The sequence below is a fragment of the Dendrobium catenatum genome, unplaced genomic scaffold, assembly GCF_001605985.2.
Source record: "Dendrobium catenatum unplaced genomic scaffold, ASM160598v2 fragScaff_scaffold_740, whole genome shotgun sequence".
NCBI lineage: Eukaryota > Viridiplantae > Streptophyta > Magnoliopsida > Asparagales > Orchidaceae > Dendrobium > Dendrobium catenatum.
In genome coordinates this window covers 481724-499440 of record NW_021319202.1, presented here as the reverse complement: position 1 = coordinate 499440, position 17717 = coordinate 481724, and the positions used below count along the sequence as shown (strand labels likewise).

Genomic DNA, 17717 nt, shown 5'->3' with positions numbered 1-17717 from the left:
ATTATTTTTTCAAAGTGGATTTTGAAGTTTTGATTAAAATTTTGCCTAGCGTCGTTGTGCTCCATATAATGGAGTCGCAACACTCCCAACATAGAGCATGGTTCCACAACGCCTGACGTAGCACCGTAGTGTTCACCAAAATCCCCAAAAAGAAAGAGAGCTCAATGCCATAGCATCATCTACTCTAGCGTCGCGGCGCTCTCAAGAGAAAATTTTGAGATTTTCTATCGATGCACACAAATCCCCAGAACCAACTTTAGAACATATTCAGACATCCACTTACATGTAAAAATATTCACAGACATGGGCGGAACCATGTAGATCTTAGGGGGGGCAATTGCCCCCTCTCAAAAAAAAAAAAATTATAGGAGTAAAAACAATTTTTTTTATATATAGGAGAATAAAAAAAAAGTTTTGCCCCTCCTAAAAAATTACTTTTGCCCCCCCTAAAAAATTTTTTTGTCCTAACTTGCCCTAAAATATCTATATATTTCTTCACATTTAGCTCTAATATTTTTTTTCATGCTTTTCATGATAGTTTAATTACACATTTTTTTCTATATTTTTCTTGTTTAATTTTTTTAAAAAAAGCTTTTCGTAATATATAGATATATAATATTATTTTTTTAATATTTAATTATTTTTGTGATGTATTTGCCCCCCCTCAAAATTGAGGCTGGTTCCGCCCCTGTTCACAGACGCATGTAAACAGAATTGTAGAAATTTTATTACATTATTCTTACTTGACTAGGTTAGAACAAATACAACTGCACATTGCTTCAATGTGTATTACAGTGTGGATACTATACATCAGTCTTGTAAGTGTGTTTGATATGTTTGTCGATGATGCATGATGAAGTCAATGATGATAGTTAAGCGATTGTGGTTAAACAATGGTGGTCTGTCGATGAAAATTATGACACTATTGTCGAGTGAAAACGTACTAGCTACAATGGTCAATGAGTTATGGCAAACAAGCGATGAAGAGCAGGCAATGGCGATCAAGTGATTACTAATGGGCAATGACGGTCTAGAAATGGCATATAGGTGATGCAACTAGGTAATAGTCATTATTTTCAATTAGCACTGACATCGAACATTGGTTGCAATTTTATAACTCTTTAGCTATCTAATCTTTCTTCAATTTCAAGTCATGAATAAAACTTTTTTATATGAAAGATGGGGGGTCTATCTATAGTTTTCTGAAGTAGCCTTTTAGTAATTTTATTCAAAATCCCCATAGCACTCCATCGAACAGCACATATTAATGTCTTTGATTATAAACTATTTTTTTAGCATTTAAGTGTCTTAGTGACATCAGAAATAAGTAATTTTAAGCTTAATTATTAGGTTTCTTTCATCAAGATACTCATTTGAGCTATAAACATGTGATATTCAGAGAAGATTTAATCCTCAATTAATTTCACAAAGTTTCTAATTAAAACTTCTAAGTGGTTCAGTTGATCTTATTTTGTCATGTGATGAAAGTTGAAACATTTTTTTGGTCATTGGGTTTGTCTCATTGAAATATTCAATTTGACTATATGTTTGCTAAATTTCAATTTTTGAATAATTATGAATTTAATTTTTATGAATTTTTACTTTAAGCATTACATCTAGATTCATGCATGAACAATGAATTTTAAGCAGGAAGACAATATAAATGTGAATGACTTAGAAAGACCAATCCAACTTTAAGTTAGTTTTTTATCAGGACTAAGCAAATTTGATTTATTAAATTAACTAACTAATAAGCTACGCTTTGCTTAAATATAGTATGGATTGAATCAAATCTCCTAAGAATCAAACTAATTCTATGATTGCTTAAGATTGAAATTACATAAATACACGCAGTGCAAATTTGAACAAACAAAGCAATGTCTAACATGATGGAGTATGGAGAAGTGATTTGGATTGGAATTTCCTCTTCATTAATTTTCTAGATGTTTGGTATAGTTGTAAGATATTGTAATAAACCCACAATGTGTTGATATTATTTCGGTTTGGAGTAAGGTTTCTTTGTTGATCCAGAGACTTAAAGCTTCGTTGGAGCTTGTTGATGTAGCTTTATTAGCAACTAGCTACTGAATAGTATTCTCATCATTTTCGGTGAGGCACCTTGCCATGATGGTAGAAGAAGAACGATGGGTCTATGATGCTAGCTTAAAAGCCGAATTGCTGTAGACATTCAGAAAAAGTACAAAACTATTGTCTTGGAGATTGTTTGAGTCAATATATGACCTTTTTTAAGGAGAGAAATACGATTAGTTTGTTGTAATCTCGGAGGTTGAGACATGTAAATGACATTATCAAATATTCCATGAAGGCGTTCAAATAATACATAGTTTCACTGTCATTGGAGCTCGGCGAGAATATAAATTTAATAGTACAAAAGAGCATGAACTAAATGAGTGAAGAAGTAAGCAATCGTTAAATGCTTTTCTTACGCGGCGAACTTGCAATTACCATGGCCTGCCAAATAGAAAAAATCATAATAATTATTATTAATAATAACAATAAGAATTAAAATAATAGAATAATGAGAATATTGAAGGGCAACTTACTGGGATCGGACGTAGTAATTATGCCCGTCTGATTGAAATTACAATTGAAGTATATATATATATATATATATATATATATATATATATTACCATGACCTTGCCTCCGCCGAGGAGAACGCCGGAGTCGTACACCGGTGTAAAATCAGGCTGGAAGAGGCCCCAATTTCGTTCGGCAATCGGCCCAGGCTTCAAATTCTCGTTGAAAAGCGCGAATATATAAGTCTCAAATTTGCGATTCGGAATCAACGGCGTCCCTTTCCCGGAATTCACATGCTGGATCAGATTCGTAACATAAGACGCAGCGGCAGCGGGATCGACCCCTGCCTGCCCTGGTTCAGCCGCAGTCGGCCATCCGGTCTCCCCGATCGCAATCTCCACATCGCCGTACCCTAACTGATTCATGGCGGAGAACACTGCATCCATTTGTGCATCGAACATATTCGTATAAGTAATCTGCGTTGCCGGATCGTATACTCCCTGATTCGGCTTGAAAAGCGCGTAATTAAGAGTCTCATCTGTGTAGCCGAAGTAGGGATAAGGATTGAAGAGGAAGGGGGTTTTTGTGCGGCGGTGGAAATCGAGCATCGGGGAGAAGATGGCGCGGTCGTAAACAGAGCGAAAGCGGCCGGCGGAAGGGGGTTGAGAGGCGGCGAGGATGCCGAGGGAGTGAGGTGTCGAGACGCGAATAGAGGGGAATCCGGCTGCTGTTAGGGCGGAAAAGAGGGATCGCATTGCAGGGACGAGGTGAACGATTAGGTTTCTGTCGCCGGTGGCCAAGATCTCGTTTCCGACCGCGATAAGGGAGATGTTCGTGGCGGGATAGAAGGGGGAAACGTTGGCGGCAACCCAGGCGGTGGCGCTGGGGAGGCGAGAGAGGGAGGGGATGTCGCCATTGGGGACGGTGATAACGAGGGGGATGCCGGAGCCGGCGAAGGCCCGGAGGATGTCCGGATTGCAGTCGAAGATCTTCACCCGGTCGATCGTTGTCCGAGATTTAATGAACGATGCGACTTCAGCTGGAGGCGGGAGGTTGTTGCCTAAGGTTCCATAGTTTATACCGATGGAGAGGATGGCGGTAGGGAAGAAGAGAAAGACGAGATGAAGGAGGAGAAGGAGGGTGGGAATGGATGGCCGGTAAGAAGTGGGAAGTGAAATTCCGGCCATGTTGGAAGGTGAGGCGGAAGGTTTCATGGCGAAGGATTTAAAAGGGATTTATTTCGAGCTGTTATTTATGAGTTCTTTAGTTTGACTGGTTACTATTTTTTTGTTAGCGATTTTGTCGTGCCGGACGAGGAATCGGAATGTCGTGTTAATTCCGTTAGTTCTGCATTGATTTTTTTCTCTTCTCGGAAATGTTTGATTGATCCATTCTCAGTTCGGATTGTCTAATATGAGAGTGTTTTTCTTCTATACTACAATGAGACAGTTTTCCGATATTTTCTCACGTAGAAGAATATTTATGATTCAAAATTTTTAGTACAGAACATAATAAACCTTTTTTGCAACAGGCATCAACATCGTTGCAGAGAACATAATATTGCTGTTGCTGAGCAGTCACGATGGCGAAGGCCGAAGAGAAAAACTGAACAACTCCATATGTGAAAATTGGAGCAGCTCGAAGCATTTGCGGATTAGCCTTTTTTTTTAGTAAATTATTGTGATAAATATTAAAAAATTAAGTAGTTTATAAATATAAATTATAGTTTTAAATTTAATTTAAAATATTAGTCGCGCCTAAATATATTATAATTTAAAGATAAGATTTTTAATTAAAAAATATATATATGTGATTTTATTTTATAATATTTTGAGAGAAATATATATTTTTATTTGAAAAAAAATTAAAATTAATCTGATGCTGCCACGTTGCAAGTTGCATGTTCCACCTGACAGAGTGAGAAGGACTTCTTTTTCCTCGATATTTTTTAATTGATTTAATTAAATAATATAATTAAAATAAGATTTTCTCCGTGATCTAAGTAGCAGGACATCACTCATCAGCAAGGAATGAGGGTCCAAGAGAAAGTACAAATTTATGAGAATGTTTGAGGGACAAATTATTAGGTGCATACCGAACATAAAGTATCATTCGAATTTTTCTTCATTTACAGTAAAAGTGCAGTCAAAACGCAACTGCTATAGTAACTGTATTTTGACTGCGCTTTTACTGTAGACATATAAAAATTTAGATGATTCTCTCTGTTCGGTGTTCGAATCTAATAATTGAAGAAGGGCGGGAGAAGAATGGGAGATGAGAGGCCTTGTTCATGGAGAAATTATTACGAGTTGAGTTTGGAATAGAGATATGTCTGTACTTCAATAAAATGTTGACATGTTGATTAGACACGTGAATATTCAATTGTATTTATTTTTTAATTTATATATTTAATGTGTCAGCGGAATTTTAAGTCAAGTGCAGTCAAAACATAGGTAAAGCGCAATCAAAAAGTGTAACAAAAGAACAGTCAAAACGCAACTAAAACAGAGATAAAGCACAGAAAAGTGCAACCAAAGCGCACTCCACATGTCACATTTAAGTGGATGTCCGGACGTATCTCTACGTCCGGACTCCACACCTAATAATTTCTCTTGTTCATGAGGCTAATTTCAACATCCAATCAAGTGCTGAATCAGCTTCGTCTATTTGGAAGGGTAGACAAAATATAATTGTGAAATATATATAATATTATATATTAAATAAAAAATAATTTTTTTCTTAGAATTTTAATAATTGTATTTATATTAAATGAAGACAAAATAATTAAATATTTATTTTTCTAAAAAAAAATCAGAGTTAACAATTGCTTGTTCTTAGTTTTTTCTAGTTCCACCCCTACACCCAACAACTAGGATACTCTTTAATAAAAATAAAAAAATATATATAAAAAAGATATTGTTGCAAGCTTAACTAGCAAAAATAGGTAAGTTGTAAAAATTATGGTCTGTGAAACAACCATTAGAGATATTTATGTTCTCCATTTTAGAGTTTTTTATTAATTTTATTGAAAACTTTAGGCTTCATTTAAGACTTTCACAGCCCGAGGGATTTCAGAGCTTGATCTTACTATTTACTTCTGACGAAGCAGCAATCATCATAGGCAAGATGAAACGCTTTTCCAACTCTCAAAATTGTTTGGAATACGACAAACTAACACCTTATCTCTACCGAAAGAAAAAAGGAAGCATATAATGATGCATTATTTCAAACAAAAATAAAGCACCGCTGTGCCGCCAAAAATCATACAGCCATCCATCCTTTAAAGCTAAGCATTTTATTAGAACAGAGAAAGTTATAGTCTTCTAATTACTACCAAAGCATCATACATGGGAGAGAAGAAGAAACACAAACTGAAAGAGTCTAACAATCACCACTTCAAGCCCTGCTCTGATGTCAAAGGGATTCAATTTGGAGGCCAATTTGTCTTAAAATCCTTCACTGTTCGCCGATCATCTCTGCTTGAGCTCCTTCGCCTTCTTGCCATCCATCCTCAGCAAAACCAACTTGAGCATCATATCAATGGCCTTCCTTTCCCTTCCACCACCATGTATCTTCCCACAAGCTTCACCATATTAGCTCAAAATGCATGGCACGCACTTACACTTGGTCTTGGCACAAAAAAGTCGAAGGTTCTGCTTTTCGTGTTCGAGACGGAAACCATGAAATCTGCTGTGGATAGAATCTGGCCAGCCATGTTTCCTCTTGGTGATGTGAACAAGAGGCTTATCTTTGGGCTCACTGGCTGTGAGATGGCGAGATTCAAGTTCAGGAAAGGGTGCTTGACTTTCTACATATATGCAGTAAGGAGGCTGGGAGCCGCTTGTTTTCCTTGTGCTGGTGATCTGAGGGTGATTTTGGATTCGGTTATAGAACTAAAGGACTTCATTGATCATACTGCAATGCTGGCTCTGTCAAACCAGAAGAGCATTACCTTCCAGCCTTCCGTTGACAAGTTAATTTGATCATTAGATTGGCTTTTATCATTTGATTTGGCAAGTAATTTCATGAAGGCTAAGTTGAAATTTATTTACTTATACTTGTTTCATATACCATTATTAACGCAAAAAAAAATGTTATGAAGTTCCGATTTCTCTACTGAGCCACTTTTTTGTGTCCGCGTCCGATTAGCTAAGTGCGACACCTAATAAATTTGCTTCTAACAATTTCTCCAAATTTTACTACTTATTTTTATTGAGATGAAAATAATTGAGTTAGAACTTGTTCGTGTTTCAGCTCATTTAGTAAGCAAGCTAAGAAACCTTATTTGAGCTTCACTCATTTACGCATCCAACGATCAAATTAGAGCCAGTTTTTGTTGATTATAAAAAATGTTCTTCATTATCAAACCTTCTTTTACATTCGTAATTTCTGCCAGACAATTGAAGCAAAAAGATAAAAAAATTGCACAAAAAGCAGATCTATTTTTAGCTCAAATAGAAACTAATACTCAAGCTTGCCTAAGATTGAATTATGGGATGAGTGACCTACTGATAAGTTACATCAACATGACATACAAGCTTGCCTAAGATTGAATTATGGGATGAGTGACCTAATGGTAAGTTACATCAACATGACATAATCGTGAGACTCTTAGGCCAAAGAGGATAATATCTCGACAGTTAAAAATTTGAGCTGTTACAATATGCTCACTATTAGATATCCTTCTGAAGTCGCAATATACAAAAGATTGATTTGAATTAACATAGGCTTTTCCAAATTTATCATTAGATACAATATCATATGTCGGGATTTTTCATCAAATGATATCTCCATAAATTATAACTTCATAACTGTTCTGATCAAGTTGTCCAGTAGGTGATTTTTATATATGAATTGTTTATGTAATTACCATCATCCATGATTTGAGAGAGGCCTGAGCAATTTGGCTATTTCTTTAATCACTAGATTTTAATGAGTTATATACAACAATGATTAACTTCTTAAAGAACTTGATATTGAAATTTGATCTTTAAATAATATATAAGAATCCTATTATTTAAAAAAAAAATGACATAAATTAGTTTGAAATTAGTTATCTTGGGGGGTTCTTTGTCAGTTTTAGTTTCGACAGCCTCCTAACGTACCCTCCCCACGAAGAGAGATCAGGAGGCACTTGCCTTTGGTTCTTCTCGCCCGAATCTAAGATACGACGGCTCGAGATCTTCAAAATTTTAAATCATTATACCTAGATCAAAGATCAATGGCATAAGGTTTTCAAATTAAAGGATCTTCCCGCTCAGATCAAAGATCAATGGCATGATGCTTCAATTTGTGTATTTCTAGCCCGATCTAAGATCGACGATGCAGGTCTTTAACACTTGTTTACAAAAGTCCCTTCCACCCTTCTCTTTTTCATATATATATATATATATATATATAATGGCCCCCTCGTTAGTTATATATATATATAATTAATAAGATGACCTGCAATCGAATCAGATAGTGGGATTGATCTGGTCAGATCAGACTAATCAGATCATATTAGGCTGAATCAGGCCGGGTATCCTGAGATCAACGAGGATCGTGCCGAATTCGGGGCTAATTGGGTCGAATTAGATAAAGCGGGTCATAGGGTATGCAGGCTGGATGGGAATTAGATCAAAAGTAGGTGGCTGAGGCGGAATGGGTCCGATGGGTTTGGCTGGATGTAAGGGCTAGGGATCGTGTGGACTAGGGTCGATTCGAGGACTAGATCGAGTGGCTAGGAGGGCAGAGGCGAAGCTGGTCAGGCAGAGGGAGGACGAAGTGTGCATTTACAGAAGTTAAATCGAACGCTTAGGCTATCTGCTTACGGGAGTTCGATCGAGGACGAGCGAGCTGCGGGAGGCTGGGTTGCATGCGGAAGTTCCAGCTGGGAGAGTACGGTCGGCGGGAGGTCCATTGCAGGTGGATCGGTGAGTGTGGTAGATAGCTGGTGCGTGTAGAAGCAGCGTCGGAGGCAGGAATCGGGATCGCAGAGGGTATCCACATGTAGGAGCAGCGTGGGTTGGGCTTCTTGCATGTAGAACGGTAAGACGAGAGAGAAAGAGATGGAGGGGAGTTCCAATTTATGTCTGCGTGAGTGCCCCTCCAAGATCAGTTCATTGAAAGTTTATTATTGTGAGAGGAGTTACATAAGGGAAGTTACGAGCAATCGTGGGCAGTGGGTACGGTTGTTGAAACTTTGTGGTAGTCAGAGGTAAACAAATGTCCCCACCAAATTTGATTTGCGTCCTATAATAGATCATGTTTGTTGCAAACTAATTGATCATACGGATCTCTATAATTTATATTTTAGATGTCCCATTAAGGTTTTGTAGAAATCTCTAAAAGCTATATTAATAAGGGTAGGGGGCGAAGTTTGTGGCTTTGGTGTTAGAAAGAGAAATTCTACTAGGGTTTTGGTGACCTAGTTTTTCCCCGGCCGGGGGTTTCGCCCCCATGGCTCCCCCCCCTCTCTCTCTCTCTCTTAAACTCTTCACCTTCTTCCTCTCATCCAATCCCCCGTCCCTCCTCTGAGGCGCCTCTTGACTGGAAAAATCTATTGGCCACTAGTTCTCAAGTTTCAACCGAATTTTCGCACACCCTTTCCTTTGTTCCTAACAAGAATGCCACAGCCCTCTTCTCCAAAGAGCAATTTAATGCATGTGCCCCAGAGTGGTCTCTTTCTCTGGTTGGATATCTTATAGGCAAAAGGCCCAACTACGAAGCACTCTTTGCAACGATTAAGAAAACTTGGTCGCTAAAAGGTTCACTGACGCTCCTCACCATGGATGAAGGATTTTTCTTGTTGAAATTCTCTGCCTCGGAGGATTACGAGCTTATCTGGTTAGGCGGGCCTTGGTTTTTATTTGGCAAATCTTTCATATTACAAAGGTGGACGCCAGATTTCGTCCCCAAAAGAGAGGAGTTCCCTTCCATTCCTCTCTAGGTGAAGATCATGAACTTTCCATCTGGACCCCAGAAGGCATTTCAAAGATAGCTAGTTGCATCGGTATCCCTTTGGCAGTGAACGCTCTGACTGCCACAAAAAGTAGATTGACGTTTGCGAGGGTCTGTGTCCAGGTGACAAGTTCTTCCCCCCTCCCTAATGAAGTTTATTACTTTGTAGATGGGAAAGTTGTCCCCCTCAAGGTGTTTTATGATTGGAAACCATAACCTTGCACCCAATGTGGGTCAATCATGCACTCTCCCACCTTATGTCTCATAGAAGCTGCTCCCAAGACCCTAAACTCATCACGGCCCAGGGGACGCAGCTTGAGCTGCAAGCCTCGACCTACCCCACCTCCCCGCTTATCCATCTCAAAACCCCCAAATACTTCTAATGTGCAACTAATGACTCCCATCCAATCTGTCTAGCCTACTACTCAAATCCCCAACCTTAACTCCCCCTCCACATACTCTCTCCCTGAAATTCCACCTTCCCCGAAGTCCTCTACTATACTCACCAGCAACAAATTTGCAGCCTTCCCGAACCTCTCAGACCAAGAACATTCTTTATTGTGGTAAAGGCCGTCTGGTCAACCCCGATTCTTATTACTGCCCCCTCAACCAGCTCCTCTTCCCAATTCCCCCCAACCTTTGGCCCTCCTCCCCCGCGTTCCCCAAACTCCACCTATCACGCCTATCTTCAGCTCTAACAATATCACCAACACTAAAAACACCAGAGCCAAAAATGCCAAAAAGGCAACCCCTCTTCCTCCAAAGGCCAATGATTTTACCCAAACTTGCAGCTTGGAATACTCGTGGGTTTAACAGCCCCGACAAGGTTTTCAGTTGTAAACAGCTTGTAAATTCCTACAATCTTGATCTCATCTTCATTTTAGAAGCCAAAATTACCCCCTCCTCTACTGCCGACCCCTGGTTTCTAGCCTCTCACAACATTTTTCCCATGGAAGGTGCTTGTGACAATTTTGAGCTCTCCTCCCTGGGGAGGATCTGGATTAAGTGGAATACTGAGGTGGTCGATTTCTCTTCTACTCTCGAAACCAACTAGCTGATTCATGGTACTATTGCTAGTGCTGCCTCCTCCATTTGTGATGTCATAGTGGTTTATGCCTCAAACTCCTTTGATGAAAGACTAGATCTTTGGAAACAAATTAATAGCATCTCTACAAACATAACCAGACCCTGGGCCATTATTGGGGATTTTAATTGTTGTAGATCCCCAAAGAAAAAAGATGGGGGAATTCCCCTTTCCGCCAATAAAGTGGGTTACTTTAACAATATGATCTTCAACATTGGTGTACATGACCTCACTTATGTAGGTCATTACTACACTTGGTTCGATCAACGAATTGTCAATCCCATCTATATTAAACTAGATCGTATTCTGGTTAATGATTGTTGGCTTGCTGAATTTCCCAACTCTTTTTATAGAGTTGGTGACCCCCTTTGCTCTGATCATTCCCCCATTATCCTTTACCCGAATTTTGCAACCCCTAACAAACACAGATTCTTGTTTAAAAATTATTGAACGAGCAAGCCGGCTTTCTGAGATCTTCTAATTGATATCTTTGCCCAAAACTGTAATGCCAGTCCTCTCTACTCTTTTTGCCACAAACTCAAAAGCCTCAAGAATAATCTCAAAGGTCAACCTTGGAACAACTCTAATTTTATGAAGCTTGAGCTTGACGCCCTCACGGCTGACCAAGGCTCTCTCCTCAGCAGAGCACAGAATAATCCCCAAGATCCTCATATTGTTGCTTCCCTTCATCAAATTAATCTCAAGCTCATCACATTCCAATCTTCCATGGCTAATTGGGCCATACAACGAGTTAAGGCCAAGTGGCTTATGAATGGAGAAGATGATCTGAAATTCCTGTACTCTAAGATTAATATCAGGAAGAACTACAACAAGATCAAAGAAATTTCTACTTATAATGGCTTGGCTTCATCCCATTCAGATATTTCTAGAGCCTTTATTCAGCACTATCAAAACCTTTTTTAACCTCCAACTTTCTGCTGCTGAATACCCCCCTACATGCCTACTGGAAGCTCCATTCCAGCTCACCTAATTCCTTCCCTTACTGCTCCAGTCACTATTGAAGAGATCAAGAACACCATTTTTTCTGGTCCTAACTGCTTGGCCCCGGGACCAAATGGCTTCACCTTTGCTTTTTATAAGGCTTCTTGGCACCTTATTGGCCCTCAAATCACCCAAGCTATTTTATTTTTCTTCTTTACTGCTAGACTTCCTAAGCAAGCTAAGGCTACCGCTATTGCTCTTATTCTGAAACACCCTCATGCTACCACCACAAAAGACTTTAGGCCCATTTCCCTTTATAATGTTATCTACAAAATTATTGCAAACATCATTGCCAACAGAATGAAAGGGGTGATGCATTTCATCATTCACCCTAGCCAAGGGGGATTCATACATAAGAGGACTATTTCTGATAATATCCTTCTTGCTTCAAAGCTTATTTGGGATTTCAACAAGTCTGCAAAAGGGAAGTTTTTTTGTGCTAAGTTTGATATTACTAAAGCATTTGATACTGTCTCAAGGAATTTTCTCCTGAAACGTCTTGCTGCCAAAGGTTTCCCCAATATTTTCATAAAGTGTGTATTTCTGACGTCCATTTTTCTATTTGCATCAATGGAGCTCTGGAAGATTACTTTAACTCTACCACAAGCTTACGTCAAGGTTGCCCGCTCTCACCTTATCTTTTTAGCATTGCCATTGATGCCTTGTCCTCCTTGTTTGATGTTGTCGTTGGGGATAGTAGTTTTATTGAGATGAGCTCTGGTAACTCATCTATTACTCATTTGCTCTATGCTGACGACCTCCTAGTTTTTGGGAAAGCTACCTATTGCAATGCTGTTAAACTTAAAGACATTCTTAGCCACTTTGCTAATTTATATGGCCTTCATGTTAACCCCAGCAAAAGTGCGATTCTTTTCTCCAAAAATAGCCCCACTGCTAATGAGATATGCAATTTACTTCACATTTCTCAATCCTTTTCCCCTATGAAGTACTTGGGCATTCCCATTTTTTATCGCAAATTGAGACAATCTGACTTTCAACCCCTTATTCAAAAAAATTTTAAAGCCCTTGATAGCTGGAAGGCCAAAACTTTGTCTCTAGCGGGGAGAATTCAATTTATCAAATTTATCATTAGCAACACCATTGCTTACTGGATTCGTGGGTTCATAATACCAAAAAGTTGTTCCAAAGTTATTAATAGAATGTGTTCCAGATTTTTATTTTATGGTAATATCTCCCTGAAAAAATTGCACACCATTAGTTGGAAAGATGTTTGCAAACCCAAAGATAAAGGCGGGTTAGGTATCCCTGGTTTGGATTCTGTTTACAATGCATTCACTAGCTCTTTGATTTGGAGGTTCTACAGTCCTAATAATCTACTTCTTTTTTCTTGGTGGCGTATGAGATACCTCTCACCTTGGAAACCGATTGAGAAGCTTGCCTCCCCTTACTGGAAATTCATTTGCAATATGGTGGCCAATGCTAAGCACTGCTTTCAGTTCCTTATTAAAGTTGATAGCACTCTTTCTATGATTTGGGACCCCTGGCTTTTTGGGTCTTCTATTGTTGACTGGCTGTCAGCTAACAATTTAGATTATTCCTGGGAAGCTAAAATCACCTGAGCCACCAGCGATGGTAATGTGAAAGATAAATCCCGACATAATTGGAAGATTAATTGATTATAAATATATGGTACAACATCATGAGTAAGATCATCAGCGTTGCTCTGAATGAAGATTTTTTGTTATATCTAAATGAAGTTCAATAACATAATTTTTGTATAAATGTGAAGAAAATAAATTTCTTACAACTGCTGTGACGAAACTTACACTAAGGCTTCAAGCATCAAAATTTATGAATCCTAACTAATTACCAGAAGAACACATCCTTTTTTATAAGAATAAAATGTAGATCACTTCCTTTTTTATAAGATAAAACTAAGGTGAGAATGAAAGGGCAATTTTATCTGGAAAAACACTTCTATCTACAAAAATGCCGATTCATTCCATTGTTACATACACCTTACCAGCTAAACCCCTACCTTCATCCCTTATAAATTGGAAGCATGTCATTCTTTCAATTTGTGTTATTTGGCAACATACTTTGGGGGCCTTTCCAGTGAAATCCAACCAAATTTTCCCTTCCTAAAGTCATTCAAAACACGAAATGATGCTTGGCCAACATCCCCATTGAACAACTGAAGGGAAATCTTATCAAGAAATCTACAAAAAAAAAAGAAAGTTTTACCGCATCAACTGGAAGTGTCGTCACTTTCGAAAGAAACGGTATTATCAAGATAGTTCACAATATGTTAACATACGTTTTACCAAAGTAAGAATCCGCATCAACTCTATAACGCTTGGAAAGAGCTTCGGGTCCTGCAAGGATTAAAAAAGAGGTAGCTAAGTAGCAAGATCAAGAGACAATACCAAAAATGGAATGGTTAAATACACAGTACAATGAGAAAAAATTCAATCCAAATCTCATTTAAATCCTTTTTCGCCATTGTGTCTTGTTAAAAGTCAAATTCTCATTTAAATCTAATAAAAAAAGATCATTTCTATTATTTTCTAATCAAGTTTTTTTAGGTCTACCTCATTTAAATCTAATAAAGAAAGATCATTTCTAATATTTTCAAACATCAAGATGAAAATTCACCTATCGCTGGCAGCCTTACAAGCATCTGCAAAAGAATGGTAGCCACATCAGTGACATCATATGATCTCTCGCCAATGTCATCACATATTGCAAGCTTGATTGCAGCTGCTTGGTCCGTGAGACGCATTGGTATTATGCCTGGAGAGTCCAGCAACTCGAGATCATTCCCAAAGCGGACCCATCTATTAAAGATTAGTTAGATCAGTAATAAAAATCACCATCATCAGCATTAAGTTTAGCCCAACTATTTGGAGTTATATTATGAATCTTTAATTTCAGCCATTCTAATTAAGTGCTTTTAGGTGCTAAACCTATTTGTTGTAAATCATTTTAAAAGATTTCTATCCATGTAACTTTAGACCGTCTACGGTCTACCACTCCATAATCCTTTGACACCATTTATTAACTTGTCAAACAAGGGATTTTCTACACATTGTTGTAATGTTCATACTATCTAATTTTATTTTCAATCACCATATCTTCAATAGATATCACTCTAACTTTTCTTCTAATATAAGTATTCCTTAATTTATCAAAAAACTACTAAAAATATGCAATCTTAAATTTTAATCTATATGCATGCAATGATTATCTTGTAAGTGTTTGATTGGGTGCAGAATAAAAGAGATGTGCTGATGACCGCCAATAGAATCCCATTGATGCCATGTAAGTTTGTTTTTAATTGTATGAAGGACAGAGGGTTAAAGCCTTGAAGGGGATCATTTCAGGTTGTGGCTTTGTTTGGATTTAAATAGTACCAACGGAACTCATAGGCTTCCACTTTAACTGAAACTTTTTCTTTACTCTCTCCAACTATACTCACTAAAGATCTGTTTGAGTGTTGATTCTAATTTTAAAAAATGTAATCTTTATTGCTTACTTCAGCTCTCTTGTAACACCTGGTCTAGGAGCTGCTGGGCACATTCTACGCTTTAGCAAACGGTTGATTAGAGAAGATTTGCCTACATTTGGATATCCCACAATTCCAGCCCTGACCTGTAATAGAATGAAGAATTTATCAAAGTTAACTAAGAGTTTAATGCAATAGTTTAGGGGAAAAAATATCACATCAATTATTTGTTACTTGAAACATATTTCATAACAATGAGGAGAATGTTGAAATGGCTAAAACTAGGCCTAAATCCCAAAATGGTCCCACGACTATTTGTATATGGTCAATTAAGTCCAGAGTATCACATTTCTCTAATTTAGTCTCTGATCCAAAATTATCCCTTGGGCACTAAATTAGCCTCAATTTTTTTATAGGCAAAGAACTAAATTGGGAACAACTTATCACAATTTGAGGGGTCATTATGAATCAATTTTGTATAATCAACAACAACAACAACATCAAGCCTTTGTCCCACTATATGGGGCCGGCTACATGAATCCTTTTTCTCCATTGTGTCCTGTTAAAAGTCAAATTCTCGTTTAAATCTAATAAAGAAAGATCATTTCTAATATTTTCTAATCAATTTTGTATAATCAATGGACTAAATTATATAATCTCAAGGACTGAATTAGCCACAAGCGAATAATAAGAGGACTATTTTGGGATTTAATCTTATGTGTCATAGGAAAAGCACATGAACCTAGAACTTGAATTTCATAAGATCAAATATCAAGTGAAAGCAAATTTCACACTTGTTAATGAGAGTAGAGACAACCGTAGCCATTTTTTTAGTCAATTTGCAATTTGAAGGGCCTATAATGACCAATTAAAAAAAACCAACAAAGAAACATTTGAAAAAGAACAAGGAATCAGTTGTAGAATTAAACAAATCCAATATAATGAAGCATCAAGAGTTTTTGAGGGGAATAAAATCATATAATTATATGTCAAGGCAGAAGCTTCATAATGAATTTAAATTAAGCACGACAAATTGACCCACTACTCAAGGATTAATAATCCATAAAATAGAGTCTATAGGCAGCAAGAAAACCTGAGCCTCCATCAATTAACTGCCAAAGAACTGCTTGGATTAAAAATACTCTTTTGTGGGGATGAAATCCATCTATTCTTATTTTTTAAGACAGGTTATGAGAAAATGCCAAATCTGTGAAACTAATAGAGCTTGCAGAAGACAAGGAAGAAACTATCAAATGCTTAAAGAAAATATAATATGAATTACTGGACGAGGAAGTAGGCCCTTGGCTCTACGTTTGACATTCACGTTGGCGGCTAATGACTTTGCAAGTCTGCCAAGTTTCATAGTGCCCTGCAATTGAAAAGCAATGTCCATGTAATTAGTAAGTGTGACAAGTCATCAGAAAGATGCCTTCGGAAAAAAAAAAAAATTCTTCTAAGTACCATTCCTAGTTGCCCATTTGAGAATACAACTTTCAAGCCCTGCTTTGCAAAGAAAGTAGCCCATGCATTTCTATCAGCAGTGGATATCATGTCTTCTCTATTCAAAACTAGTATCCTCTTACGATTGCCAAGCCATAAATCCATCTACAGAAAGAAATTTAGTCAAATGCCAAGCAGAAAGGTTGATCTTTTAGAATTAACATTCGATAAAAGATAATTATTAAAACCTGTGGATGACTTGTGGACATTGGGATCCTTGCATCACGAACTTCGATTACAACATCCATTAGCTTGAGCTGTTCTTTGAGTTCCTTCTCTGTTTTAGCAATATGACCAGGATACCACTACCAAGAGCACATGAAACCATAATGCGCTAAAATACACTTCCAATTTAAGTAGATATAAATTAAAAATGATCATGTTCCGAAAGAAAATGTTTGAATATAACAACTCGTTTGTACCTGTACAGGGCGCAGTGGTCTCGTCCAATAATTCAAATCAGCATCCAGCTTCTCCCAATCAGTTTCTTCCCAGAGCCCCTCGGTTGTAAAATTAGGAATGCTACTTTTCTGTTTCTGAGATAAGTTGAGGGTATGTCCAGCACTAACCTGCAAAGATCTTCACTTCAATCCTATAATACATTGATTTCAAATCATTAACTGTATCCCAGTTTTTACTGTTCTAAGCCGTTTGTGAAAAAAAAAATAATAATATGAAATGATCGAAATCCAAGGTTTCACTGGTCATAAAAGTAACATACGCTAACCATATAAAGAAATGAAGAGTATGAGAAAAATCAAAACCCTAGAAGCGAGGTCTCACAGCAATCGGAGCGAGAAGCGTGGGGGAAACGTGGACGATGAGCTTATTAGAGCTTCCAAAGCGAGGCGCTGCAGCGAAGGGCGCCCAAGAATGGCAATTCGTTGGGGATGCCAATGAAGCCATTGAAGAGCACAGCAGTGAAGTGCGAACAGGATGACCAGTAACTCAACCGAATCTTCTTAACGTTGATTAAAAATTTTATCAGGATATTAGTACTTGGCTACTTGCATTGTGCTATTTAAATATATCTTTAATTTTATTTATCATAAAATATCTATCAGTTTAATTTTATTTAAATTATTAGTTAATATCATAAAGTTATTAGATAATAATATTAATTCACATAAATTATAAATGGAAAATTAATAATAATTAAATATTCATTAGTTCTCTAATAAA

At 37.5% G+C, this 17717-nt stretch overlaps 3 protein-coding genes across 3 annotated transcripts; 1 reads left to right on the top strand and 2 right to left on the bottom strand.

The window, feature by feature from the left end:
• Positions 1–2639: 2639 nt before the first annotated feature.
• LOC110110239 (glucan endo-1,3-beta-glucosidase-like) lies at positions 2640–4180 on the bottom strand (the record flags this gene model as incomplete). Its single annotated transcript, XM_020841620.2, has 1 exon — positions 2640–4180. A coding segment is annotated over exon 1 (1116 nt), but the record flags the coding sequence as incomplete, so codon positions are not given.
• A 1622-nt stretch (positions 4181–5802) lies between these two features.
• Positions 5803–7001, top strand: LOC110110225. The gene has a single exon (XM_020841606.2). It carries the CDS (start codon positions 5889–5891, stop codon positions 6522–6524), a length of 636 nt encoding a protein of 211 aa, XP_020697265.1. The 5' UTR covers positions 5803–5888; the 3' UTR covers positions 6525–7001.
• Positions 7002–13282: 6281 nt separating this feature from the next.
• Positions 13283–17518, bottom strand: LOC110110223 (DAR GTPase 3, chloroplastic). The gene is made up of 9 exons (XM_020841604.2): positions 17319–17518; positions 16958–17104; positions 16724–16840; positions 16497–16640; positions 16318–16404; positions 15066–15181; positions 14186–14367; positions 13848–13905; positions 13283–13749 (listed from the first exon to the last, which is right to left on the bottom strand). The coding sequence occupies exons 1-9, from the start codon at positions 17439–17441 to the stop codon at positions 13614–13616; spliced, it is 1110 nt and encodes a 369-aa protein (XP_020697263.1). The 5' UTR covers positions 17442–17518; the 3' UTR covers positions 13283–13613.
• Between the last annotated feature and the right edge of the window lie 199 nt (positions 17519–17717).

What these genes read in the sequence shown, in the direction of transcription:
- LOC110110225 (XM_020841606.2), top strand. Translation starts at nt 5,889, where the DNA reads ATGGGAGAGAAGAAGAAACACAAACTGAAAGAGTCTAACAATCACCAC.
- LOC110110223 (XM_020841604.2), bottom strand. Translation starts at nt 17,441, where the DNA reads ATGGCTTCATTGGCATCCCCAACGAATTGCCATTCTTGGGCGCCCTTC. An exon ending in TGTCCACAAGTCATCCACAG is followed by an intron (nt 16,641 to 16,723) that starts GTTTTAATAATT and finishes TTCTTTCTGTAG; the next exon opens with ATGGATTTATGGCTTGGCAA. An exon ending in AGGGCCTACTTCCTCGTCCA is followed by an intron (nt 15,182 to 16,317) that starts GTAATTCATATT and finishes ATTCTATTACAG; the next exon opens with GTCAGGGCTGGAATTGTGGG.